Consider the following 26,879-nt stretch of genomic DNA (forward strand, 5'->3'; position numbering starts at 1 on the left):
GCTTGGAACAGGAGGTTGTCCCATGGTCCTAGAAGACAGGAGAGGAGAAGTGGCTGGCTCTGGGTGTGTGAGGGGGAGACTGGACCAGGCAGTGGTCTCTGCCAGCCTGGGGTCCTGAGCAGAAGGGTCTCCAGCAATGCTGATTTCATTGGTTCAGATGCTGATGTTGGACAACAGAAAACCCGAGAGGCAATCCTGGATAGATACACTGATGGTGCCTGGCCCCATCCCTACCCCAAACAAGCCTTCAGTGAGCTGCTGAAAGCTCTTTGGAAGGGGGCCATATCCACTGGGTACCCAGAAGTGTGCCCATAGGAGGTTGGACACTTGCATGTTCTGTGTATTCACCCAGACATCATGTATCTACTGACCCGTCCTTACATCTGCCCACCTACCTATCCATACTTCCATACACATATACTCCCCCATGCCCCATCCATCCATCTTACTTCTCCCTCTTGTCATCCATAGCAAGCATACCCCCCCCCCCCCACGCATCTATCCCACATACTGGCATTGGTGCTGAACACAGCACAAAGTCCCTAGGAGCTTCACAGATGCTCAGCTCTCCCAAGAGCACACCTCATTGTGACAACCCAGTCACTCCTTGCTCACCCTCTCAGCTACACAGCACCACCATACTTAGCCCCGTTTGAGGCCCTCGCCTGGTTCCCTTAAGCCAAGTAGACTTTGAGGCCCCCCCCCCCGACATGTACCACTGTGGCTAGCTGTATGGATGCACGTGCTCATGTGCTACCCGGCACCCTCACCTGTGCCATGCAAGCACAGCGGTATCAGTAAAAGAATGAGTCACGAAGCAACACTTGGTGCATTTCCTTCAGGCAATAGCAGCTAAATCCCAACTAAATAATAATGCCATGGGAGACACATCCCCGGGTTACCCAGGAAGGGACTGCTCAGGTGTTACAATGGCAGCAGAGCAACCCGCAAGGAGGGTGGGGGAGGGGTAGATTCCTCAGGGAGAGCTCGATGAATATTCACTTTCTTAGCACAGATTCATTAATCTGTGTTTTCATTAAAAAAAAAAAAAAAACTGCTTTGAAAATAACATCAAGTTGTAAAAGAGGGGGGGGGAAGCGCCAAAATCTGCTCAAAGTAACTTTATTTTTTGTCTTCTCAAACATACCAGATCAAATATGCCACTTCCTAATCTTGAAGCCAGCAGGATCAGGAGGCATATTTGGCTGTCCTTGTCAGTGTTTCCGGCTCCAGGAGGCTGTACTGAGGGCTGAAGCATCCTTTGGGAAACCAGCCCGCTCCCTGTTCACACTGTTTAGTTTCGATACACAAGAATAAGTTACTGCGTATGACGTGGGCCACAAAGGGGTTAAAACATGGACCAGAACCCCTACAGGATCCTAAGTTACCACAGTCCAACCTTTATTCCTTTGTTTGTTTTTTGTTTTTCCTCCTAAAATACCTAAGGCCTGGGGTTGGAGTATTGCATCTAAAAAGCATCATGGGGACCACAGTCCACTGCTTGGGAATGTCAGGGCCCCTCCCATCCTGTGTGTAAGTGTCATGGGTCGTACATGTCTGACACTCATGATGCTCCATGACAGCATCAAGACTTGAGATTCTGAGCATGGCTTGCACTGCTAAGCACCGACAAAGCATCCTCTATCTGGACTCCTCCTGTAGACCTGGCAGTGGTATGGGGTGGATTGGGGAATGGGCATCATATAGCAAGGCCAATGAGGACCTGAATCCGTGGGGGTGGGGTGGAGTGCAGTTCCTGAGATCCAGGGGCACCCACAGCTGCCTTGGGCCCTGAGCCCCTCTGGAATGCTGGGGGGGGGGGTAAGTGGGCAGTGAGATGACCAGCCAAGTTTCTGCCCTGATGCTGCTCCAAGGCTGCCCACCTACTCAAAGAGCTGCTAGTCTGACATCTATGGGCTCTGCCCATCCAGGAACAGATTTGGATGGAAATTGTTAGGTGCTTTTACTCTGTCAATCATTAAATAGCACCACTGCACAATACCCTTTAAAAATGTGGTCCTTACTGGGTGTGGTGGCACGCACCTTTAATCCCATCACTCAGGAGGCAGAGGCAGGAGGATCAATGTGTGTTCGAGGCCAGCCTGGTCTACAAAGCGAGTCCAGGACAACCAAGGCTACACAGAGAAACTCTGTCTCCAAAAACAAAAAAACAAAAACAAAAACAAAAAACAAAACAAAACAAACAAAACAAAACAAAGAACAAAAAAAAGAAAAGAAAAGAAAAACCATAAAAAACAAAAACAAAACTGTGGTCCTTAAGCACAGCTACTTTTACAGCTGCTCATTTGTCTGGATGAGACTGGATGCTAAACAGAGAATTTCATGTACGCTTCTAAATATAAGTCAATGCAAGAGCACCTAGAAACAGGTGCAGCCCGCTGAACTCTGTAGTGACTAATGGGACTTGCATGAGATACATGCTTTCCCCAATACGGAACCCAGGACTCTTGTAACAGTCAGTGCCCTTCTCCCTTTGCAAGCCAACTTTAAGATGCATATTCTTGAATTTCACATAAAAACTCTTTTACACACATCTCAGACGCACCAGTCGGGAGTACAGCACAGGCCACGCAGTGCGTGGCTGAGAAGCCCCTGGGGGTCGGGAACGCTCTTTAGAGGAGACTGGTCATGAGCCCAGGGCTTCTGCAAGAGCAGCAACTGCCTGCAAGAGCAGCAACTGCCTGCTTGTGGAGACAAAGCAAACAGCCAAGACATGGATTAAACCCTTCTGACAGACAAGGACAAAGCTGTCGCTAAGTACATGGAACACAAACCACGGTGAGGGGAGAAAGGATGTGGACCCTGGAAATAGACACAGGGCCTTGCACCAAAGTTCCTGGGCGGTGGGGAGTGGGGGGCGGCGACCTGGCATCACCCACCATCCCACTGGTGACCCTCAAGTTCAGGGTGGTGTAGAATTCACAAGCGCTCTGTCTTCCCCCTACCACCCCTCCCCCCAAAGCCCAGCTGTGCCAAGTGCTTCAATTGCAGAGAGAGCCTCCTTTTGGCTAGTGCTTCACAGACAGCCCAGGCCGGAGTGCACAGGCTACCAGGGTTGATGGAATGAAACCTCCAGTGGGTCCTTCGCTGGATTGTCTCACGGGATGCAGCTATGATGGCAGCGGATGAGGGGGAGTCCTGAGGATGAGCCGTCACCCTGGGTGTCTTCTCGAAGTGGCATGGCCCGGCTCTGTAGGCACATCTGTGCGGAGCACCCTCACTGAGTCACGGTTGTGGCGTACAGCAAGGGCCACATAGCAACATCCTGATCATAAATGAAGGTGGGTGCAAAATGAAGGCAAAGCGAGCCATTTAACTTTCCCGAACCTGGTCACAAACAACTCCAGAGAAAGTCTCATAAAGGGATCAGAGTGATGGGTCATTACCCGTGTGTCCAGATGTTATATCCTGATTCCTGGGAAGGACTCATAATGTCCCTAAAATTATTGCAGTATGGCCTCTAAAAGGCCGTCTTGGAATTTGCATGGTCAGTATGGCTAAAATCTAGGAAGCCAATGCCCCAAACCAGCAAGAGCCATTTGCTGTGAACAAGTTAGGTGAAAAGCGACTCCAGTGCACAGAGAACCAAGGGTGCCAGGTATGGATACGGAATTGTTTGACAAAGCTGTCTTTTCTAAAACCAAGATTTACCTATCAAAAATAAATTTCTAAATTCAAGTGGATATATCAACATAATTGGTCTGTCAAATTTTTCTTAAGTGATCTTCACGCTCCCCAAGCTCAAGGTAGACGGCTGCTCGACTTTGGGATTCTTGCTTAGGACTTTTCAATTCCCCGGGCAAAGAGGCGCACCAGCTGGCAGTGGACCCTGCAGAGACAGACAACTGCATGTAAACTCCACATGTGTTCCATCACCCACAGCTGACCTGAGCCTCGCGCCTCCCAGAATCTTAGAGCTCTCCCTCACTCTCCAGATATGCACAATCACACTAATAGCCTGCTTTCAAAAGACAGCTTGCTTTATTCTTTCTATGGGGAAAAACTTTTCCTTGCTCTTTTTTACTGGTTTCTATTCCAGTACCACATGTTGGGGAACAAATGCTCCCCTGCCAACAAGAATGGGCATGAGAGCTTTCCTCCAGCCTGCTCATAGCTTGGATGCTGGGTTCTTGGGGGACCAGTTAAAAAGTTCCAGGGGTGACTTGGGTTCTAAGGTTCAGCACCAACCCTGTAAGCTTGGCTAAGAGTGACCCTGAGCTCCTCTTGGGTACCTAGGGGACTAAATGGGTGAAGTCACTAAGAGCCAGCCACCTGGCCCCAGGCTCTTGCACATGTCCTTATGGGCCACCATAGGGTTCTGAGACCCCTAAGGCTGTGTGGTGTGGCCTCTACAGGCCCCTCTGAGGCTCCTCCTCCATTTTTGCCTGACAGAATTGAGATGCTTTTCCCAATCCTCTGACTCCCGCCTGCTGCTCCTCCTTCCCACTGCATGTACCTAGCTCTGGCCGTGGAGGCCAGATATTTTGTGGGTGACTCTGGGGGATCCAGGACTTAGGAAGCACCCAGGAAGCAAATCACTTTCGCTTATTCTTTTAACTAGAGAGATGGAGAGTATGGGTACGGCAGAGACCTTTATGGCCTTTATGGCAGAGAAAGAGAAGAGAGCAGAGATGCCTCAAAACCCCCACAAACGTGTGCAACACATAGCACCACAAAGTCAGCGCCTGCCCCATGCAAACTTGGGGCCACATGGCTTCCACACCGGGCATAAAGACATGGGGAAACGATGCCTTGTGAGTTCTTGTTGATGTCTGTGAGGTAAGCTTTGGTGAAGACAGCCACTCACAACAGACATCTGGGCAGGTGGCTGTGGGCCCCGCCCACTCACCTGACCTCAATGGCGGGGCTGTGTAGGATCTCTCCATCACAGTTCCAGGAGCTTCTGGAGGCCGAGCAGCTGCACCTGGGGCTGTCCTTGCAGATCTGCCCAAACCGCTGCTTGCCTTGTTCCTTCAGGTCACTGTCCTCGTCTTCCACATGCTTTGATATGAACTGGAATTTCTTGACTCTGTACACTTCAACAAAAGTGAAGTCAAACTGCGGAAACAAACATCGTGGGGGTGACAGTCAGTGAGACACACCAGCCAGGACTCACGGTCCTGTGAAGACACATGGTCTGTAAGCCACCAGTCCTCCTCATCTGACAACTTAGGGACAAGATGTGCACTGCCCTCCCAGGGGCCTCAGACAACTCAGGTCTGAGGCTTGAGAGGTGGCACAGAGGTTAAGAGTCCGTACTGCTTTTGCAAAGGACCCAAGTTTGGTTCACAGCACCCAAAACAGGCAGCTCACAACTACTTGTAACTTCAGCTCTGGAGGATCTAACATTTCTGGTCTCCACAAGCAATTGCACTTACATGCAGATTCCTACCTACCTACCTACCTACCTACCTACCTACCTACCTACACACACACCACACTTTAAAAAAATCCTCCACAGGTATAAATATTCTAAAGAGCCCTGTGGTTCATTAGTGGTGATTTGTAGGGTTCTCTATTTTAAAAAAGTAATTATTTGTATCTGTGTGTGTGTGTGTGTGTGTGTGTGTGTGTGTGTGTGTCGTTTTGCCTGCCTGCATGTATGTATGTGTACCATGTGCCTGTCTGGTGCCCATGGAGGCCAGAAAAGGTCATTGGCTCCCCTAGAACTGGAGTTATAGAGGGAGAGGAAGTGTGGGTGCTGGGAATTGAACCCGGGTCCTCAGCAAGGGCAACCAGTGCTCTTAACTGCTAAGCCATCTCTCCAGGCCCTAGATCTATATTTTTTTAAGTGAAAATTTACACAAAGGGACTGACAAGGAGCTTAAGGTGTGTGGAATACACATCCAAGAATCTTTTTTCCTTGGAGTTAACAACAGATCCTACAAACCAGCACAGAAGGGACTGCCCAAATGTAAGTGACCTTGGGGCAAGAGTAACACCTCACCTGGTCGTCTTGGTTGGTGTGCCGGACGAGGAATCTCAGGAAGTTGAACCTGGAGCACTTCCGGATGAGGATGAGGTCGGAAGACCCATCTCCCAGGTGGGCAGCCGGTGACAGGCCCCCGGGGCTCCGGGGACAAGCGCAAGACATATTGGTGGCATTGATAGCCAGGAACTTCCCACACACCACCTGCCACTCTTCCACTTCTTCTGCAGAACACAGGATTGGGCGCTGCAGTCAATATGGCGCAGGGGTGGCTGCATGGTCCCCAAGGGGTGGTAGCTGCTGTCCCTCCTTCTGTGTGTCCTTGGCTTTCACTGTGGCCAGACTACATACCACCTACTCACCTCAGGACTCCAGTAGGTCTTACGGGGACCAGGTCATTTCTCTGCTCCCCACAAAAGCTCTTTTGGACAGCAGTTTAATAAGGGTACGAAGACCTCTGCAGGGGTCAGCCTGGCCTACTATCTCTCTCTTTATATGGTTTATAGACTAAGAATTGTTGCCACAGATTTAAATAGTCTAAAAAAAAAAAAAAAAAACCAAAAGAAAAATAGCTTGCATGAGACTACTATACAAAACTCCAACCTCAGAGTCCATAGACAGTGCTGGAGGCAGGTTGCATGCCCTCTCATTCACACACGGTAGCTGTCACTCTTGCAGAGTCGGTATGTAACTAAGACCCTGTGGTGAATACAGCAGGAGGCATTCATTCAAGTGAGCCCAAACAAGGCATTTGCCAATCGGTTTTCTGTAGTAGCTGCAATGGCAGCCTTGGGTCTGGCTGGCCTTGTGAGCGATCAAAGGCTTCTCCACAAATACCTCAGCCACTCTAGCATCTCCTAAGCTGCAGTGACTCAATGCTGCCTGGAGCTAGGGAGAAAACTGACCCAGTGCAACCAGGAAAAAAGGGAGAGGAAGTAGACAGGAAAGCAGACAGCTACAAGAGGTTGCGCACCGAGAGGCACACACAAGAACGTGCTCACAGTGATTACCAGCGTTCTCCAGGCCGTACAGGGACTTCTTCTGTTCATCTTCCAGCTGCTGCTTGCTTTGCCTGCACACGAAGCACCTGAAAGACAGCGTGGTCACCTTGCCGCTAGTGCATTTCAACAATGCCGCTCCTGGTCTCGACATGCAGAAAAGCATTTAAACTCCTTTTGGGTAATAGAAGGAAGGGTCAGGTTTCGAAGGCCTCACCAGAAATCATTGTTTAGTGTACTACTTTTGAACTCTAGGGATTACGCCTAAATTCACACACCTAGTAGTCAGCAGCTTCCTTCTCCAGGGCTTGCAAACATCTCTAGGGCAGGCTTGGCTGCCCAGCTAGGGACATCAACGGCAGACGTGCAAAATCCATTAAACAGACTTGGGGTGAAGATGCCGGTATCTCAGGTAGTAAGTATGTGGAGCCTATGCTCCTGTCAGTAACTCACTCAGAGCTGAGCCACTGACTTGGTGCATGGCTCTCATTTGGGTGCACCTGAGGTTGGTCTAGTGTTGGGCCCACCCCTTGAAACTGCACCATGGGGAGGATATGGCTGCTGTGCACATCCCCAGGATGGAGATGTCACGCCAACTCTGTTGGAAGCTGGGAATGAACTGGGAAACTCCACAAAAACCTATGAAATTCAGAGTCTGTCCTCTGTGTTTGGGTAGGTCCTTCTGTGTCCACCACCAGGCCTGCATATGTCAGGCGCTTTACAATGGAAACCCATGCAGACATGCACCTGCTTACCCAGCCCTGCAGGGTTTCTTGTCGCGTGGGGATCCCACAGTGTGCTGTGCTGGGAGGAAGGACACTGTCCCTTCATAGTACTGATGAGAGAGAAAGGTCTTCAACCCTGGGGAAAGAGCAGCCAGGTAGAGATAAATGGGTTACTTTTGAGTGTCCTTATCCACACACCGTTACCATTAGCACTGCCCACTCCCACGCAGCACACACCCTCACCAAGAGAACAGAGGTTTGGAGAGGTGGCTCGACAGCTAAAAGCACTGGCTGCCCTTCCATAGGACCTTGGTTTGACTCCCAGCACTCAAAGAGTAGCTCACGACTATATGTGCCTTCAGTTCCAGGGGATCTGACACCCTCTTCTGGCCTCCACAGGCACTGGGCATGTATAGAGTGCTCAGAAACATGAAAATAATAAAATTAATTATTTTTTTTCTTAAAAAGAGGACCGAGGGCTGACCAGTCTGCAGGAGGTGAGGGTGGGGAGTGGGGTGGGGGTGGGGGGACTTTGCAGGTGACATTGCTGCTGCACCAGAAGGAGGTGCAGCTTTCGTCCTTCCCACGATGGCCCAAGTGTCAGCACCAGCTCAAAACCACCAGTGAGAGGTCTGGTCCTGGTCAGGGCTTTGGCCACACACCCAGGCTGCCTTCAAGCTGGCAAAGCAAGGTCCTTGGCGTCAGTGAACGAGCATGAACCTGACTGTGTGGCTTATGTGTCCTGATGGCTCAGGATCTCCACCGCCCCTCTTCAGTGTGGTCAGCAATGCCCCTGCCTCCTCATGTGCTTAACCCCTGCTGGAGTCATTATCATCCACACTGTGGTGGGTGAACTTAGGACAAAAGTCAGGGTGGTACTGCCAACCCATCGATGGTGCCAGCTGCATGGTGTATGTCAGGATGGACAAGGTCTGCTTGTTTGGTCTGCTGGACCTCTGATAGCACATGGGGAAAGCTGTGCATAGGGGAGTAGGGAGTGGACAGGAGTCACAGGAGATTCCTGGTGTGCTCTGCAAGTCTTAGGGTAACCACCTGCTGCTGCTGTGGCCCTGCACAACCTCTTTGTCTAGTCTGTGTACACTGTGGGGCAATGCTGACCTCTCAGCACAAGCAGCAACCTCTAGCATGGCCTTTTTCCAACCCCCAGGTTCCCACCTCTGGCTGCAGTCAGCCAGCCAGCCCCAGAATGTGCGAGACTCCAGGAAAGTCATTTCACAGTTGGTTCTCCATCATAAAACCCTCAGCTGCCCATCGCAGTGCACCCTTCCCAGGGCACTGTGCTGACACCCTCTAGTGGCTGTCAGGACTATAATGCAGCAGAGAGAGACAAAGACCAGGAGAGTTGCTCCACTTAAGAGGAGGGGTCTGAAAGGATGGGGCTTTTCAGATATGTTCTGAAGGGCCTGGGAAGGAAGGCACTGGCCAGGGACTGTGGACAGCAGGGGCTCCCCTGACCTGCCAGGTGGTGGTGCCGTGGCCTAGCAGACCATGGCGGTGGGCAGGGGTGGTGGCACAGTATGTATCTCAATATGGAAATGGCCCAGCTTGCCCAGCACCCAGAGGCTTTCTCTTCTAGGAGCGCTGGGTGTACGTCTGCCACACCTGTCTAAGCTGCCTAACACTCTCCGGGTGCCTTTCTTCCTCTCACAAAGAAATGGATGGGTTCTGGTGCTTTGAGTCACTAAACTTTATACACTTTTGCCAATGGCAAACTATAGAGAAGAGGGCCCAGTCAAGGGAATGCACTAAACACAGGACAGAAATTCATCTGGACCAGCAGAATAACACACATGTTTTGGTTTTTTCGTTTTTTGTTTTTTTTTTTGTTTTTTTTTTTTCTTAGCTCCTCTTCCATATTTTAAACCTGATGGGGGAGGGAGAAGTAGTCAGGCAGACTTGAAACCAGCAGTTGGTAACAATAGCTTGTGTAGCCTGAAGGGATCTGCCTTTCTTGTTCCTTCTAGCTTGGCAGCTAGGTGAGAGGGCACATGGCTATCGCTGAGGGGTCTATCTGTATCCCTAGGGCTCTGGTGGACACAGTGTTTGTAGGTCCTCCCACACCAGTTGTACTTGGGAAGGCCCTGAGGTCTGGGTTCTAACAAGCCTCCCAGGGATACTGATGGCCACTTTCTCTGAGATCCATTGACCTGCAGGAAAAGTGACACCAGACCTGGGCAAGTCATTTAAATGAACTGCCTATTGTCTCCACTGTGAAATGGGCACTGAGTCCCTGCTGTACATAGGAGGGTAAGAGAGGAAGGGGGAGCACCTGCCTGGTCCTCCCCTACCCTGCTGGAGCCCCACTAAAGCAGATGCGGAACTCAGAACTCTCTTGTCCTGGCCAGTTACGCATGCTCACAGTTATACCTATTCACGGACGTAGCTGAATGGGTCATGGACGTTACTGTAGAAGCTGAGGAAGACAGTGCATTTGTGGATGGGGAAGAACCTGAAGGGCAGATACCCAGGGCTGAACCTCTTCACAGGAAAGGGTCCCTCCACTTTAAGTGCTACGCTCAGAGTGGTCCTAAAAACATTCTTTTTCTATGAAAACATCTACCTTGACCTCTTGGGTTGGTACCACTTACATGACACATGCTAAAACAAACCTTTTGATCCATGGGGCCTCCCTCAGTGTGGTTTTGACATATACTGAGCCTCCCAGGGGGAACAGGATCACACTGGGTCACACTAGCCAGATTCAAGATCACATCCGCATTCTGGAAAGCAAGGCCAGAGGGCCCTGTCCATCTCTGGGGTGGGGGTGGGGGGCGCTGTCTGTGGATTAGCTCGGTGTCTGTGAGGACGGCATACCTGAGAAATCGTATCTGACGAGGCCCATCCACCGTTTCTTTTCACTGTCCTTGATTAAGTCCCCGTAGAAACCGTAGCCCAGCAGAGACACCGAGTACCGCAGCAGTGTGCTGTTGTGGTGCACGGAGGACACATCTATGGCCAGTGAGTCCCCTGCGGGAGAGGAGGGCTATAAGGCATCCCCGTCTCTTTACTCGGACCTTCTCTGCCCTTCCCCAGACAGCACTCTGAAGATACCAGAGGTTTGAAAACACAAGAAACGGAACACACTCAGTGTGGCAATCTGAGGGACAAAACTGGGATGCATTGTTTATCTGGCTACGACATCTGTCACGCCATCTCGCATACCAGGCAGGGTTGATTCGGCTGATCTGGCTGGTTAGGTGGGTGTCCCTTTTTTCTTTCTTTGCTTCACCTGTGTCCCTCCCAAAGCTGCTCCCTCTGTCAAGAGAGGACGGCCTTCCTGGATAGAGGAGGACCACTCTTGGGTCCAGGGCATATGTGGAACCTCAAGATGGGCTCTCCAGTGATAAATGTAATTCGTTTTCCAAGCCAGTTTTAAGAACTATTCTGAATGGACAGAACAGAGTGTGCCCAGGGGGCAGTCATCCATGTTAACGGAAGGAACCGTAGGCTTGAGGCTGAAAACAGGAACGCAGCACTTAAAAACACAAAATCTGCCAGGTGTGGAGGCACATGCTTCTGCCAATCCCAGCACCCAGGAGACCGAGGCAAGCGGATTGTGAATTTGAGGCCAGCCTGGGCTATACAGATAAGGTTTGTCTTGAAAAATAAAATAAAATAAAAATTACACTTGGGAAGCAAAGGTGGGCAGATCTCTGTAAGTTTGAGACCAGCTTGGTCTATGTATTAAGTTCTAGGCCATCTGGAGCTACATGAGACCCTAATCCAAAAGACCCAAAACAACAATGAGATCCCAGTGCCCATTTTAAAATACAGCATTTCCATGACTGCAAATAAGACGAGACACTGTAAAGCAGGACGGGGTGGACCATGGCGCCAGTCATTTCTCAGAAACCTTAGGGATCCTCCTACTCCTTGGGACTGGATCAGGGGCTGGGTGTGTCTGTCACTCAAATGAGTAACTCACCCTGGAGCCCTGCAGGTGTTTCACAATGGGAACTAGGCCTGATAGCTGCCTCAGGGAGGAGAGCTAGGGAGAATGTGAGAAAGCAGGGCCACAGTGAGACTAGCAGGGGCCTGGGGGGGTCTGTGCATGGGGCCTCCACACGCTTAAGCCGGGACTCAGCCTGCAGATCCTTCTGCACATCTCCTTGACACAGGGCAACAACAGGATACCTGAGGGGGCATGGTGTCCCTGTGAAGAGCCAGTATTGATAGTGTAGCAGAAGCCAGAGGCCTCGAACCAGACCAATGAACATTTGCAACTAAAGCTGTTTGGGCAAAAGGGTGTGCTGCGTGACACACTGGGACACACTGGAGCTTACACAGAGAGTAGTTTTGTTTTTTTGTTTTGCTTTGCTTTTTATTTTTTGGGGGGGAGGTTACAAGGGCAGAGGGCAGATATGAAGGGATGGGGGAGATGAGTGGGATTGGGGTGCATAATGTGAAAGTCACAAAGAAGCAATAAAAAGTTTGAAAGAAAAATACCAGACTCAGGACTGGAGATCTGGCTCAGGGGTTGTTGCTGTTGAGAAGGACCTGAGTTCAATTCCCAGCACTCACACGGAGGCTTGCCACCTCCTCAGGCAGCCTGCATACATGTGGTACATAGATGTACACACAGGCAAAACGCTCATACACATAAACAAACAAACAAACAAATAGAATCTTAGAAAAAAAAAGACAGGACTCACCAACAATGATGTGTAGTGCTGACGTCTCTGCGTCGTTTGTGCCCACTGTTGAATAACACACGCAATCTGTGGACCCTGCAAAGAGGACAGGGAAGCCCTTAGTGCTAATGTAACTGTCCAAAACTATAACCTACTTCCAATCAGGTGAGTGGCATGTTGGTCCTGTCCTTCTGTGGCCCTGGAACAGCTGAAGAATAAAAGAAATTCACCCACAAGATGAATGTTAAAAATGCTAAAAATGGCCATATGTCTGGCCAGGTGGTGGTGGTGCGTTCTTTTAATCCTAGCACTTGGGAGGCAGAGGCAGTTGGATATCTGTGAGTCTGAGGACAGCCTGATCTACAGAGCCAGTTCTAGGATAGCCAAAGCTACACACACACACACACACACACACACACACACACACACACACACACACACACATACACACACACCTGTCTAAATAAAATAAAATAAAATAAAAGGCCTTATGATGACGTTGAAGAGCTCCACAAAGTGGCCTGCACCATACCTGGACACAGAGACTCCCCTGAACCCTCTGGGAGCCTCTAAGAGATGTCCGCAACACAGCCAGTTCCTGGAAGGCTCTGTAAGGCATGTGGCCCCTGCCCGCCTCTATACAACTTGGCAGTAGTTCCTACAGCCCAGTCTAGACCTTAAGAACAAAGGGAAAGGGGGGGGGGAAGAAAGAAAGAAAAAAAAGGGGGGGACAAAGGGAATCCTGCACAGAGCAACATCATGGGAAAGTACACTGCAAACGGTCAACTACAAAAGTGTCTTAGTTTTTATTGCCAACCTGTAACAGCCTAGAGTCACCTGGAAAAAGAAGGAACCAACCTGTGGCCTTGTCTGTGAGAGGCCACCTTGATTGATGTGGGAGGACCCAGCCCACTGTGGGCGGTACTGTCTGTCCCTGGGCAGATGAGTCTGGCCTATATAATAAGAAAGCTAGCTGAGCATGAGCCAATGAGCAAGCTAGTTAGCAGCATTCCTCCATGGTTTCTGCTTCAGTTCCTGCCATGAGTCTCCTTAATGATGGATGGTGACCTGGAAGTGTAAACTAACATAACCCCTTTCTTCCCTAAACTGCTTTTGGTCAGAACGTTTTACCATAGCAACGGAGAAAGGTGACCCCAGTTTTGCTGGAGTGTCATCCCCCATGCTTTCTGCTAGGTGCACAGGGCAGAGTGTTCGGCAGCCCACCCCACGCCCCATCCCTATTGCCCTGCCCTGCCGTCCCCGTGGTGCCATCAGCACGGGAGCTGTCACCTGGCTGGGAGAGCTGGGAGGAAGTCTGAGCCGAGTCAGCACCAGCACCCGAGGGAGCATTCTACCAGAGAAACTCATTTTATGCTTTACTGAAGTGATAGAAATGTCAAACTTTTGAACCAGCTGGATCCGGTGGAGGTCACGTAAAGCCATCGTTTCAGATTTTATCCAAGGGCAGGAACTTTCTGTTCCTCTGTGATGGGCTGGACGTGGCTCCGAAGGCTTTCATTACCACCCCAATGGCACAGCTGAGCATGACCTTAGCACTGAGGGTCAGACTCGATCAAAGTGATCTGTGCTCACAGTGACACTTAGCATTCCCTATACTCAGGATAATAGGAGTTCTCTGCCTGCCTAACCCGCAGGCCAGCAGCCAACTGGAGCTCAGTCTTGGTGCCACGGGAAAGACCAGGCTTTGGGCCTGGCACCTACTTAGCAGAGGTCAGTTCCCTGAGGCTCTATGAATAATAGGAGCTGCTCACTAAAGTTTAGAAAAGCTTGAGCCATTAAAGCATCAGGCGTTATTCATGTGGCAACTTCTATCGGATTAGGATCCATAGGATCCACAGATCCACTGACAGGATGATTTGTAAGAGACTCGCTAATAGTAAGGGCCCTACATCTTTGGCTAGGAAACCAACTTGTCTTCCTTCAAGGTCTCTCAGCCAGTCTGCATTCATCATGGAGGACTGGCATGCTCACAAACCTTTCCCTAAAGCACCCTCACAGGCACACCCAGGAGTGTGCTTTCCCAATCTCCTGAGCTGCCACTCAACCCAGTCAAGGTAAAACCCATCACACTGGGTTTTCTAAGAACTAGGAGGCTTTCTTCAGGGGTTGGGGGTTGGTTTATTGACTCTGTGCTACCCTGCTGTCCTAGAAAGACCAGGCTGGCCTCCATCTCAGAAGTCTGCCTGCCTCTGCCTCCCAAATGCTGGGATTCAATGTGCCGCCGCCACTGCTCATTGGCTCATGCCCAGCTAGCTTTCTTATATAGCCCGGGCCCATCTGCCTAGGGACAGTTCCACCCACAGTGGGCTGAGTCCTCCCACATCAATCAAGGTGGCCTCTCACAGACATGGCCACATGTCAGTCTGGTCAAGTCAGTTCTTCAGTTGAGGTTCCTTCTTCTCAGGTGGCTCTAACTTGTGGCAAGGTGACAATAAAAGCTAAGACACCTTTACAGTTGCCTTAGCAACTTCCTAGAAAGGTATTAAACAAATCGAGCAAGCCAGATGGACACCCTCAGGACACAGCCTGGCCCTCACATCTTCCTCCAAACGTGGGTAGTCCTGGGTTCTGCCGTTGCCTCCCCATCTGTCTCCCCTCCCGTGGTTCCAGGACTCCTAGGCAGGTTCCTTCAGCCCACATCAGCCCAGATCCCAGCTCTCTCAGGTCAGTTAGAAGGCACTTTTTCCAGATAATCACCCCAACAACTGTCCCTGTCCCCAGGTGCCAGGTACCTCCTGACTCCAGAATAGCAGCCCATTAGTCCCAATTATTAGTTCTCTGAGAGCAGGGGCGGTCCTGTCTGTGGCTGGACTCTCAGGGCACTGGGATAAGTATCTTACCAGACACACAGTCATGTTCTTTTTTTTTTTTTTGAGACAGGGTTTTTCTGTGTAACAGCCCTGGCTGTCCTGGAATCGCTTTGTAGACCAGGCTGGCCTCGAACTCAGAGATCCGCCTGCCTCTGCCTCCCGAGTGCTGGGATTAAAGGCGTGCGCCACCACGCCCGGCTGACACAGGCATGCTCTTTCTGCTATTCATATAGCATCTTGCAAAAAGGAGTGTAGTTATGAGAAATTATAAAAATATTTTTTATTATTTATTTTTTAATTTTATGTGCATTGATGTTTTGCCTGCGCGTATGCCTGTGTGAGGGTGTCAGATCCTGGAGCTGCCAGTGATGAGCTGCCATGTGGGTGCTGGGAATTGAACCCAGGTCCCCTGGAAGAGCAGTCAGTGCTCTCAACTGCTGAGCCACATCTTCCCTGAAAAAACACTTAAAAAGGAAAGGAAAGAAGGAAGGAAGGAGCGAACGAATGAACGACCGAAAGAAAGAAAGGAGGAAAACAGTCTAATGTAGCCTAGGCCGAGCTCACTACGTGACTGAGAATGATCTCGAACTTGCCTCTGCCTCCTGACTGTAGAATAACAACGTAACTGAAGTATGAACCTGAAATAACTATCCCTCGACTTGAAGCCCTAATCCTACGGCAGCTGTACTAATTGAGATGGGGTGTGTGACCACATGACGGGACATGTCCTGTGGCTGTGCGTACAGACCTCCTCCTAACTTCAACAGTGAGGAGAAAGCCACACGTGGACCATACCTGCAGGGATGATGCCGATCCTGAGGGTACTAGGCACCAGCACAGCTCTGGGGTGATTGGGGTCAATGCCAGCGCTCTGCTGTGTCCTTCCAATTACCCCATGCAGCACCTCGCTGAACATGCCATCCCCGCCGACACACACGATGCTGCAGGAGGAACACAGGTTTACCGAGCCTGTTAGCCCACTACCTGCACAAGCTGGGGTTGGGTGGGGGTTAGGGGGACCTCAAGTGATGTAGGCAGCTCCCAATACTGGCGTGTCAGACATCTGGAAACTGGGTTGCGGAACCCCTCCCTGTGTGACGAGGTCCTGACAGCTTGCCTGGTCTGCTTTTCCAAACAAGAGGAGTCTTCACAAAGCCCGGCTTCTATGCAAGGGATGCAGCATTTTGGTGGTTTCTAGGCAGAGGGTAAATGTGTGCCCAGGCCTGGTCAGCCATCACCAAAAACCTATAGTTTGGGGGTTAGAGAGATGGCTCAGTGGTCAAGAGCATGCACTGCTCCTCCAGAGGACCTGGGTTCGGTTCCTAGCACCCACACGGCAGTTCACAATTGTCTATAACTCCAATTCTAGGGAACCTGATCCTCTCTTCTGCCCTCTATGGACACCACAGTTACATATAAGCAGGCAAACCATCATACACATAATTAAAAACAAAACAAAAACAACTATAGCTTGGGCTGGGGTAGCTTAATGGCAGAGCACTTGCCTAGCGCACAAACACCCTGGGTTTAGCCCCCAGCACTGTAAAAATAGATATTAAATATTGAAAGGCACTGTGTATTGAGATTCAAGCTTGCCTGGCAGGAACGCCACCGCAGTGTGGGAATGTTCCTGCTGCTGGGAGACCCTCATGGGTACCATTCTCTCCCCTTGATCCAATTGGATGGCCTTGCTGTGCCCAGAAGTGGACCTCAGATTAGAGGGGAGCACTGTTCCTGCTGTCAACCCCAGACCCCAGGTACAGTCTTGGGAACTCAGAAAACAGGAGCAGAGGGGGCCAAGTGAAAGCCAGGTGACATGAGTGGGAAATAAGGGGAGGTGGGGGGGGGGGTAGGACAGGGCAGGACGGCGCGCTGTCCGATGCTGGGGATGACTGCACAGTGGTATGGAGAAGTGTGTACAGGGATGCGGAGGACAGATGTGTCCTATGACGTGGAGGGAAGGCCAAGGACGTGCTCCCAGTCCAGGGCAACACAAGAGCTCCTACAGGGTAGGACTTGGCTAGCGCTCACTGTCTGTGACCACAAGGAAAGCAAGTGTAACTCACCCATCATAGCTGTCTGTGCTGATCTCATATAAAGTCTCCTTGGCTTGATTGGCGTGCTCAGTGACTGTGGGGAAAAACAGTGCATAGGACCGTTTCTCTTCAGATCTTGGAATCCACAGGTAAGCTAACTGCCGCCTAATGCTATTTTGTAAGAGGTCCCAGAAAGCTTCCAGGAAGATTTCCTGCAGGAAGTCCCCACCCCAGACTGACCTCACTCCCTTTTACAAAAGAGCGAGGTGACCTCTGTGGGGAACAACCAACATTCTTGGCACTGGTCAACAACTAATGTCTTTTATTTTTCATTTGTGTACATGCGTGTCTGCGTATGAGTACCATGTGTGTAGTGCTCACAGAAGAGGTGGGTGGATCCCCTGAGACAAGTGTTACAGGTGGTTCCGGGCTGCCGTGTGGGTGCTGGGAATCGAACTCTGGTCCTCTGCAAGAGCAGCGAGTGCTCTTAGCCACTGAATCATCTCTCCAGCCCTAACAAATAACGTCTTTGACAGCAATTAAGTACAGCTCCTATTACACTTATTCCTTAATCTGTAAGTTACTTTGTTTTATTTCTTTTTTTAGAATACACCAGAATGTAAGAAGGCGATAAATAAGATTAGTACACAATCCTTGTGTCCAATGTGAAAAAGCAAAGTCAAAAATGAAATTTACTGCTCACACAATTCTGTGTCTGCAGTCTCCCACATCACAATCTATAAGGCCCCTTTAATAAAGCTCCCATATACTGTTCCTTTGGAGTCGCCACAATTTCATGTTCATATCTCCTGTTGGGGACATCTGCAATGTTGCCAGTTCCCTGTTGTCATGAAGCTGCCAGGGGTAGCTAAGTAGCTTTTTTTTTTTTTTTTTTTTTTTTCTTCTTGGATGCAGAGTTTTGTTAACTATGTAGCCAGGCTGGCCTCCAGCACCCAAACCTCCTGCTTCAGCCTTCCCAGTGCTGGGGTCACAGCCATGCCCAGCTGCACTAAGCGGGTACTAATACTGTATAGTAAGCCCCTGAAGGCCTGCAGGAGCAGTGGACCATGTCTGGCTCCCCCTCTGAAACCAGCATTGCATTGACGACAAACTGGGGTGACATGGGGTTAAGTCATGTTTTGTACAATGACCTATGCTGTGACATTCTGAGACGTCCACTGCTTGTATCTTTTCCTGCAAGGACTTCCTGCCTGAGAACTCTGTTCTTTCTGATCTCCTCAGTGTCCCCATGAGTACTTTATAGGCAAAGTATATTGGTTACATTATTTCTTTTGCATTCTTCCAACTGAGTAGATTAAACCTTTGCCTAAGTTTGAAATGACCATCAAGGACAGTGGTTCTCAACCTGTGGGTTGCAATTCCCATGGGTGTCTAATATCAGATGTCCTGCACATCAGATATTATGATTCATAACAGTAGCAAAATTGTAGTTATGAAGTAGCAACAAAAATATTTTTATGGTTGAGGGGGTCACCACTGCATGAGGAACTGTAGTAAAGGGTTGCAGCCCTAGGAAGGTTGAGAGCCATTGCTCTAACATAAAGCCTCTTCCGGTGGTGGCATGAGAGTCCCTCTCAAGTTGGGCCCTGCATACTTGCCCCCGTGCCCAATACACTTACTGATGATTTCGGTGGTGATGGAAGCCAAGGTGAAGAGAGGAGCCACTTTTTTTTCATAGATGCGCTTGCCTTGGCCTTTCCCTCCGAAAGGGTTGATAAATACCAGCAAGTGCTTTGGTCTTGAAGCTGCAAAACAACCACCACACCCGGTCAGTCACAATGGGTGAAATAAGTTCAAACTCAACTAGTGCACTGCCTGGAAAGAGCAGACGAGTTTTGACAAGGAATTCTTGGTCATCAAAGGAGACATGAGGGCCAGGTTTTGCACATGTGTGGGGCATCGGGAAGGTTGCTGTCCTAGCCAAGCCTTGTGAGGTGTGAGCACAGATGCCTGTAGCTTCTTCTGCCCATGGGAAGGGCGAGGCTTTTGAGAAAAGAGCAAGACAGGAATTCAGCAAGGAGTACAAGGAGAGGAAGACAGACACAGAGACAGAATGAGTTGACTGCATGGACAACGGCGAGAGAGGCTCCCACAGTACCTAGGCCTGGCTTCCACTGTTCTTCCCTAAGTCCCCGCCAGGGCCTGGGTTTCCTAGGACACCCCGTTTTCCTATGAAACTCCTTCCAATACATCTATTTTGGTCCATTTAAGTACATAGCCACTTGGGTCCACTAAATCACAGTAACAAGAAGGAAGATGCCTAAGGAAACCCAAGATGAATGTCTACACCCAAACTTGGACATGGTGTTCCTTTCTGTGCTATTTACATTAGCCAGAGAGGGGATGCCCCATACCAATGGGGGTGGGTAAGTGGCTAACAGCTAACTATGGAGCACAGACCCAAGGAGAAAGTGAGTGACTCATCTCTAGCCATGGGGCACGTAGCCAGAGGCTGGGTGTGTGGCTAGCCATGGGGTACATGCCTAGAAGGTAGGTGAGTGGCTAGCCATGGGGTACATACCTAGAAGGTAGGTGAGTGGCTAGCCATGGGGTACATACCTAGAAGGTCGGTGAGTAGCTAATTGTGGGGCGCATATCCAGAAAGTGTGTTAGTTGCTAACTGCTAACTGTGGGGTGCATACCCATAGGTAGGGTACCACCAAGTAGATAGATGTCAAAAATAACCATGGATGTATCCTGTATTCATCCAGGATGTATACAAAATGGCTCACTCACGTGACTCCATTTACACTAGGCTCCAGTCAAAAAACCAATCAGGAGGATGCTCTTCTAACTAGAGAAAATTGAAATATAGATTGTTAGGAATGAAGCATTAAACAGAGGGCTTGTGGAGCATGAAGCAGGCCTTACAAAGAGAGATAAAAAGATTGAGCGAGGTGGGGAGGGGGAAAAAGAAAGAAAAGAGAAAAGGGAGGGAAGAAAGAAAGAGGCAGGTAGGCAGGCAGGCCTTGGGGGAATTTCAAAATTTGCCAGGCATGGTGGTACACATCTATAATTTCAATACGTAGGAGCTAGAGGAAGGAAGATCAGGAGCTCAAGGCCAACCTTGGCTACATAAATAAGTAAAAGCAAACAAGTACACAATGAAGAAACTGAGACTATGTTCTTTTCATATTTTGTCATTTCTAGTTGTATCAGAAAACCCCGGTACAGGGCCAAGGAGATGACTCAGTAGAGTGTTTGCTGTGCATACACAAGAACCTGAGTTCTGGTCCTTTATACCCACAGAAAATCCAGGTAAATGCTGGACAAAAGTGGCACATGCCTTTAATGCCAGCAATTGGGAGGCAGAGGCAGGCAGATCTCTGTGAGTTCCAGGCCAGCCAGGGCTAAGTAGAGAGACACTGTCTCAAAACCAAAACCAAACCAAACCAACCAACCCAAACAAAAAATACAAAAAGAAAAAACCCCAAAACCAAGTCAGGCATCGTGGCACACACTTTAAACTCAGAACTGGGGAGGCAGAGGCAGGCAGATCACTGTGAGTTTGAGACCAGCTTAAACCTGGTGTAAAAAGCAAGTGCCAGGACTACACAGAGAAACGCTGTCTCAAAAAACCAAAATATAGCCGGGCGTGGGGGTGCACGCCTTTAATCCCAGCACTCGGGAGGCAGAGGCAGGTGAATCCCTGTGAGTTTGAGGCCAACCTGGTCTACAAAGCGCGCCTAGGACAGCTAAGGCTACACAGGGAAACCTTGTCTCGAAAAACCAAAACAAAAAACAAAAACAAAACTAAAAACCAACTCACACACACACACACCGAAAAACAAAACAAACCCAAAAACCCAAAACAGCAAAAAAGACAGGTGAAGTCCCAGAGTTGTTAAGACAGAGACAGGAGCATCTCTGGGGCTTGCTGGCTAGCCATTCTGGCCAAATTATTGAGCTCCAGGTTGGGTGAGGGACCCAGTCTCAAAAAATAAGGTGGAAAGGAGGAGAGGAAGACCCCTGATCTGAAGTCAGCATCTGGCCTACACACACACACACACACACACACACACACACACACACACACACACACCAAAAAAACAAAACAAACCCAAAAACTCAAAACAGCAAAAAAGACAGGTGAAGTCCCAGAGTTGTTAAGACAGAGACAGGAGCATCTCTGGGGCTGCTGGCTAGCCATTCTGGCCAAATTATTGAGCTCCAGGTTGGGTGAGGGACCCAGTCTCAAAAAATAAGGTGGAGAGGAGGAAAGGAAGATCCCTGATCTGAAGTCAGCATCTGGCCTACACACACACACACACACACACACACACACACACACACACACACACACACACACACACACACACACAAATGCCTTCTTACTAAAAATTCCCAGGCCTAAAGAGTCTCCCCACTGAATTCCCTTAAACTATTTAAGAAAACCAGTCTTATCCAGGAGTGGTGGCACAGGCTTTTAAATCTAGGGCTCAGGGAGGCAGAGGAAGGCAGATCTCTGTGAGACCAGTCTGGTCTACATAGTGAGTTCCTGGACAGCCAGAGACACACAGGAAAGCCCTGTCTTAAAACAACAACAAGGGGCTGGAGAGATGGCTCAGAGGTTAAGAGCACTGACTGCTCTTCCAGAGGTCCTGAGTTCAATTCCCAGCAACCACATGGTGGCTCACAACCATCTATAATGTGATCTGATGCCCTCTGCTGGCCTGCAGGTGTACATGCAGACAGACCATTGTATACATAATAATAAATAAATCTTAAAGAAACAAAAAAAAAAAAAAAAAAAAAAAAAAGAAAGAAAAAGAAAAGAAAAAAGAAGAAGAAAGAAAAGAGAGAAAAAACAGTCTTCCTGTGTGACCTTTTCTAAAGGACAGGAAAAGAAACATTTCTGATTGATTCATACAAAGTCACTGTGACCTCCAAGGCAAAACCGGACAAGGATGTCCCAGAAAGGAAGTCACAAGCCTATTTCACCCTGAACCTAGAGCAGAAACTCCTAAGTGAGGTTTCAGGAAGTCAGACACAGTGATACAGAAAGGGAGCAAAGGTCACGGGCAAGCTGGCTGCTCTAGCAAGCACAGCCTTAACAACAACAAGATCCAAGTGGGAACAGTCCTTATATCCAACATCTGTGACCAACAAAAACCAAACCAAACAAATAAACAACGAGAATTCCATTAATGTAATGAAGCTAACAGACTTCTTGCATTCCTTATGGTGCACCCCAAAGTCAGGACGGAGACCCTAGTGTTGCGGTCATGGTGCACTGGAGTCCCAGCCTGGGCAGCATTTGTGGGAAGGAACGAAAAGGAGGTGGAACCAATAAGCAGGCCTGACAAGGAGAATCATGGTCTTCTATTACATGTCTACACGCAAGCAAGCAAGGGAAATGTGGGCCACATATAGTGCTTCATTCCAATAGTCCCCACACTTAAGAGGCTGAGGCAGGAGGATCATGAGTTTGAAGCTATCTTGAACTACATAGTGAGGACTCTCACCAGAGAATACACAACCAGCCTGTGACAAGGTATCAATGCATGCCTCAAGCATCAGAGACATGTAGATTAACGCCATAATATAAAGCAACTGATCCCTGCCACGTAGGCTAAACTTCAAAGGATAGGATCGGGAGCCAAAGAGAGGGGCTCCACGGCGGGTATGTGAAGAGGGGCCCTCGGAGATTATCTGGCAGTGTCCACAGTCCAGTCGGTGCTCAGCACACCCTAGAGAAATGCCACAGGCACACAGTGGCACAGGCAGGGACGGTGGGGCCCAGAGCGAGCCACGCAGATGAGTCTCAGCAGGGAGTGACTGTGACGTCAGGCTACAGGTGCTGAGCAGCCACAAGAATGAACAACCCCTCCCCCCTCCCCTTTCTGGCATATGGGCTCTGAAGCAATTGAGCTTGGTGGAGAGTGACTGCCTCTCTAATGCAGCCCAGTCCAGCCCAGAACTTGAAAACGCCCCTGCCTCCCTCCCAAGAGCTGAGATCACAAGGCTGGTGCCACCATGCTGGTCTCCTATAATTCACTTTTAATGTCTTTGTTTTGTTTGCTTAGTGTGTCTGTGTGCCTGTGATTGCACACGTGCGCATGCGCTCACACACTTAGGTGCACAAGTGGAACGTGTGGCACTCAGAGCACATCTTGAAGGATTTGATTCTCTCCTTCCACCACCATCGGTCCTGGGGGTTGAACTCAGATCCTCTGTGTTGGTGGCATTTGCCTGTCTTTACCCACTGAGCCATCTCAACGACCCTACAGTTTACTTTTAAAAAGTAATATACCAGCCTGGCAGTAGTGGCACACACCTTTGATTCCAGGACTCAGGAGGCAGAGGCAGGTGGATCTCTGTGAGTGCAAGGACAGCCTGGTGTACAGTGTGAGCTCCAGGACTCTGTTTCAACCCCCCCTCCAAAAAAACCAAAACAAAACAAAATCCCCAAAACCAAACCAAAAACAAAAACAATGTAACCCTCCAAAGGGTCAAAGAATAAAAATTAAAAATAATAAAAAAGCTAACCTGTGCCATGTTTCACCTGTAGTCGAAGCCTATAGAATAGTTGTCACCTTTATACATAAAGTTATAGCGTGACTCATGTTACTGGTGCCAAAAGAACAGGCGGCCATGTTCAAGGGGACAGAGCAACAGTCCCTCAGCACACATTAAACCAGGCAGTGGGCTTTGCTGCATTTCAGAGGCCACACTCCCAGGAGGTTGTTCCCCCACATCCTGTCCAATCCTTATTTGCATCTGGAAGGTTCACCCCTCTTATAGAAAGAAACTGAGGCTCTGGGGCCCCAGTCTCACTGCTGTGCTCAGAACCTGGCGCTGGGTCAGTACCGCAGCTGCGGAGTGTACACACCGCTACTATTCCACTGTGACCCTCTAAGTAGGAAACATAAAACAAATCAAAGGGATCCATCACGTCCACCTGGGTCAGGTCACTGAGTCCCGCGTGCCACCACAGCTGTGCTGCCTGGCAACAAATCCGAAAGCTCGCCCACGTACTCAGGCTCTCCAGCAGCTCACGAAGGGTCTGCAGCCACAGGTGACACAGTTGCTCGTCGGCACTCCAGAAAGTCACCTGTGCCCACTTCCAGCGGTGATGTCGTGCTCGCTTCACACAGTGCACTGCACAGAAACCAACACGGGTTAGCGGGGTATGCAGCTAAGGAAATGAGATCTCAGGGGCCGTGCTAGCCATGCTAGCCGTGCTAGCCAGAGCCTCATTGGCGCCTCCTGTCTCCAACTCTCATCACACTGCAGGAGGGCTGGGATGGCCAAACAACCATCTTAGGGAGTTCAGTTGTGCTCCCTTGCAAAAGATCACCCCCAAGCGGCTGGAATACGGTTTAACCCCCTTTGTAGAAGCTCAGATGAGGGCAAGGAAGTCTTCGGTGCTCTAGTCTACCACCTGGCACTGTTGCAGGTGGCCAGAGGGCGGGGCTAAAATTATAGGCGGGGACGGCGGGTGGAGGGCGGGGAGGGACGACTAAAGCTCGGGCTCAGTTCATAGGATAAAGGATTGGGAAACCCTCATCCCCTACTGGGTGAGGCTTTCCAGGCACAGCCTACTAGGGGAGGGGCACCCACACCTCAACTAGGCTCTTTGAGGAAGCCCAGTAAAAGAACCGGTTCTCCAGCGTGAACTTCCGTGCTCCCTTGCCTGCGTTTGTCCTTGAGACGTTGGGGGAATTTTAGCAACAGGTTGCGAGCACTTTACACTCTGAGGCATTTCCCCAGCCCCAAAAGTACATGTTGAATAATTTCTATTAGAAAGAGACCATAAAGATGAGCCAATCACTGACTCGGTAAGTACCCTTCTCTGTAGTCTACATGGAGCTAAAGGAGGCCCTGCCAAACGCTGAGGCTCCCTCACCTGTGAATGCGAACGGATTTTCCATTTTCTGCCACCGGCCACTGGAGGACTGTTTCTCATGGACGTCTGTTTCCTCGACAGCGATGATCTCGGACACTGGCACGGAGAAGGCATCTGCAACAACACCACGCTTAGGTTCGAGCCCCCCCAACTCCGCCACTCAGTGCTCCTCTCATTAGACACCCCACACAGAAAGGAAGGCTGGGACCAGCGAGTTAGGTTGGCAGGTAAAAATATCAGGTGCCAGGCTTGACGACCTGCGTGGGATCCCTGGGATCTGCAGGGTGGAAGGGGAAAACCAGCTTCTACAAGTTGTGCTCTGGCTTCCACGAGCACCCCATGGCATGCGCCCCCTCCCATAAGTAAAATGTAATTCTTTCTTCAAACAAAACAGAACAAAAAACCAGAAAGGAAGGCACGTTAGAGATCATGCCACTCAGAGTTAAGGACCCAGAAGCGGTTGGTGTCATCAAAGGATAGACTCAGGCTATGGCTCTCCACAGGGTCTGCTCAGCCACTTAAGCCACAAGCACTGATTTCTCTGAGTCAGCAACTACACGCGACATAGTGCTCTGGATACCTTCTCTGTTCTAAGGCTGAAAGTGGCTCAGAAGTCCAAGTGGCATGGGAGACACATAATACAGAATGCCAGGGCCACCAAGTATCTGTGAAGAAGGGTTCTGGAGAGTCTGGGTTCTGATTGGATGCAGGAAATATGGGACAAAATGGATGGGCCCGGAGCAGCTGTTCTCAACTTCTGGGTTGCCACCCCTTGGGTCACATATCAGATCAGCTGTGTATCATTACATTTACATTAATATAATATTTACATTACAACTCATAACAGTAGAGAAATTACAGTTATGGAACAGCAACAAAAATAATTTTATGGCCGGGCGTGGTGGCGCACGCCTTTAATCCCAGCACTCGGGAGGCAGAGGCAGGCGGATCGCTGTGAGTTCGAGGCCAGCCTGGTCTACAAAGTGAGTCCAGGATGGCCAAGGCTACACAGAGAAACCCTGTCTCGAAAAACCAAAAAAAAAAAAAAACAAACAAAAAAATTTTATGGTTAGAGGGGTGGCCAGGACATGAATTGTATTAAGGGGTCGAGGCATGAGGAAGGTTGAGAACCACTGGCCTAGAAGATGGTGGCTCTAGGTAATCTCTCGGTTTGATGCAGTTGTTCTGAGATAAGTAAGGTCTCACTGTGTAGCCCAGGTTAGCCATGGACTCTCTCAATCCTCCTGCTTTGGTTTACCGACTGCTGGGATTGTGAGTGTGCCCCATCATGCCTGGTGCCAAACAGTTTCAACAGTTTCTCTAACCCAGGAGCCCAGAGAGAGGCAGAATTGGCCCATACTTGCTTGAAGCATGCCACAATTACTTGGCTTGGATCAAAAGGAAGTTCTAGGCTGGGCACACAGCTGTGGGAAATAACAGGTCTGACCGGAGCCGTGGGCTGAGGCAACGTGGCCAAGAGGGCAGACAAGATTATACAATAAAGCCCTCTTTGAGTACAGGCCGGACTCCGAATGCTTCTTTATGAATCACGGTGTGTTTTTGTACAGATGAACGTTGCTACCTGCTAGCTTCCTAAGCTGGCTCCAAACCCTGCAGTCCAGCTAAAAGTCTGCATCCCTGCCAATGGCTAAACTAGCAAACCGTGCTGTGTGGTGTCCCTGATCCTTTTGTGTTGGGTTTTCAGGTTATTGACTTGGAAATTGGGTCATCAGAACCTGGGGAGGTGCAGTCTGAGCCATGGAAGGATTGTAGTCAGGTCACCAGAAGCTCCAGAGGTGCACACACGCGCGTGCACA

The 26,879-nt window shown here is 49.7% G+C and overlaps 1 protein-coding gene across 1 annotated transcript in view; it reads right to left on the reverse strand.

The window, feature by feature from the left end:
* Positions 1–3,017: 3,017 nt before the first annotated feature.
* The window catches only part of Cerk (ceramide kinase), a gene marked incomplete at its 5' end in the record, with an annotated part of 40,413 nt that continues 16,551 nt past the window's right edge, over positions 3,018–26,879 (reverse strand). The window contains 12 exons of the mRNA XM_051159372.1: positions 3,018–3,850; positions 4,871–5,079; positions 5,969–6,174; positions 6,961–7,037; positions 7,704–7,809; positions 10,509–10,661; positions 12,347–12,421; positions 15,952–16,097; positions 17,223–17,286; positions 18,833–18,958; positions 24,192–24,314; positions 25,063–25,176. Of these exons, the coding sequence (XP_051015329.1) occupies positions 3,799–3,850; positions 4,871–5,079; positions 5,969–6,174; positions 6,961–7,037; positions 7,704–7,809; positions 10,509–10,661; positions 12,347–12,421; positions 15,952–16,097; positions 17,223–17,286; positions 18,833–18,958; positions 24,192–24,314; positions 25,063–25,176 (1,451 nt within the window). The remainder of the gene's footprint in view (positions 3,851–4,870; positions 5,080–5,968; positions 6,175–6,960; positions 7,038–7,703; positions 7,810–10,508; positions 10,662–12,346; positions 12,422–15,951; positions 16,098–17,222; positions 17,287–18,832; positions 18,959–24,191; positions 24,315–25,062; positions 25,177–26,879) is intronic.

Source organism: Acomys russatus, chromosome 17 (assembly GCF_903995435.1).
Source record: "Acomys russatus chromosome 17, mAcoRus1.1, whole genome shotgun sequence".
NCBI lineage: Eukaryota > Metazoa > Chordata > Mammalia > Rodentia > Muridae > Acomys > Acomys russatus.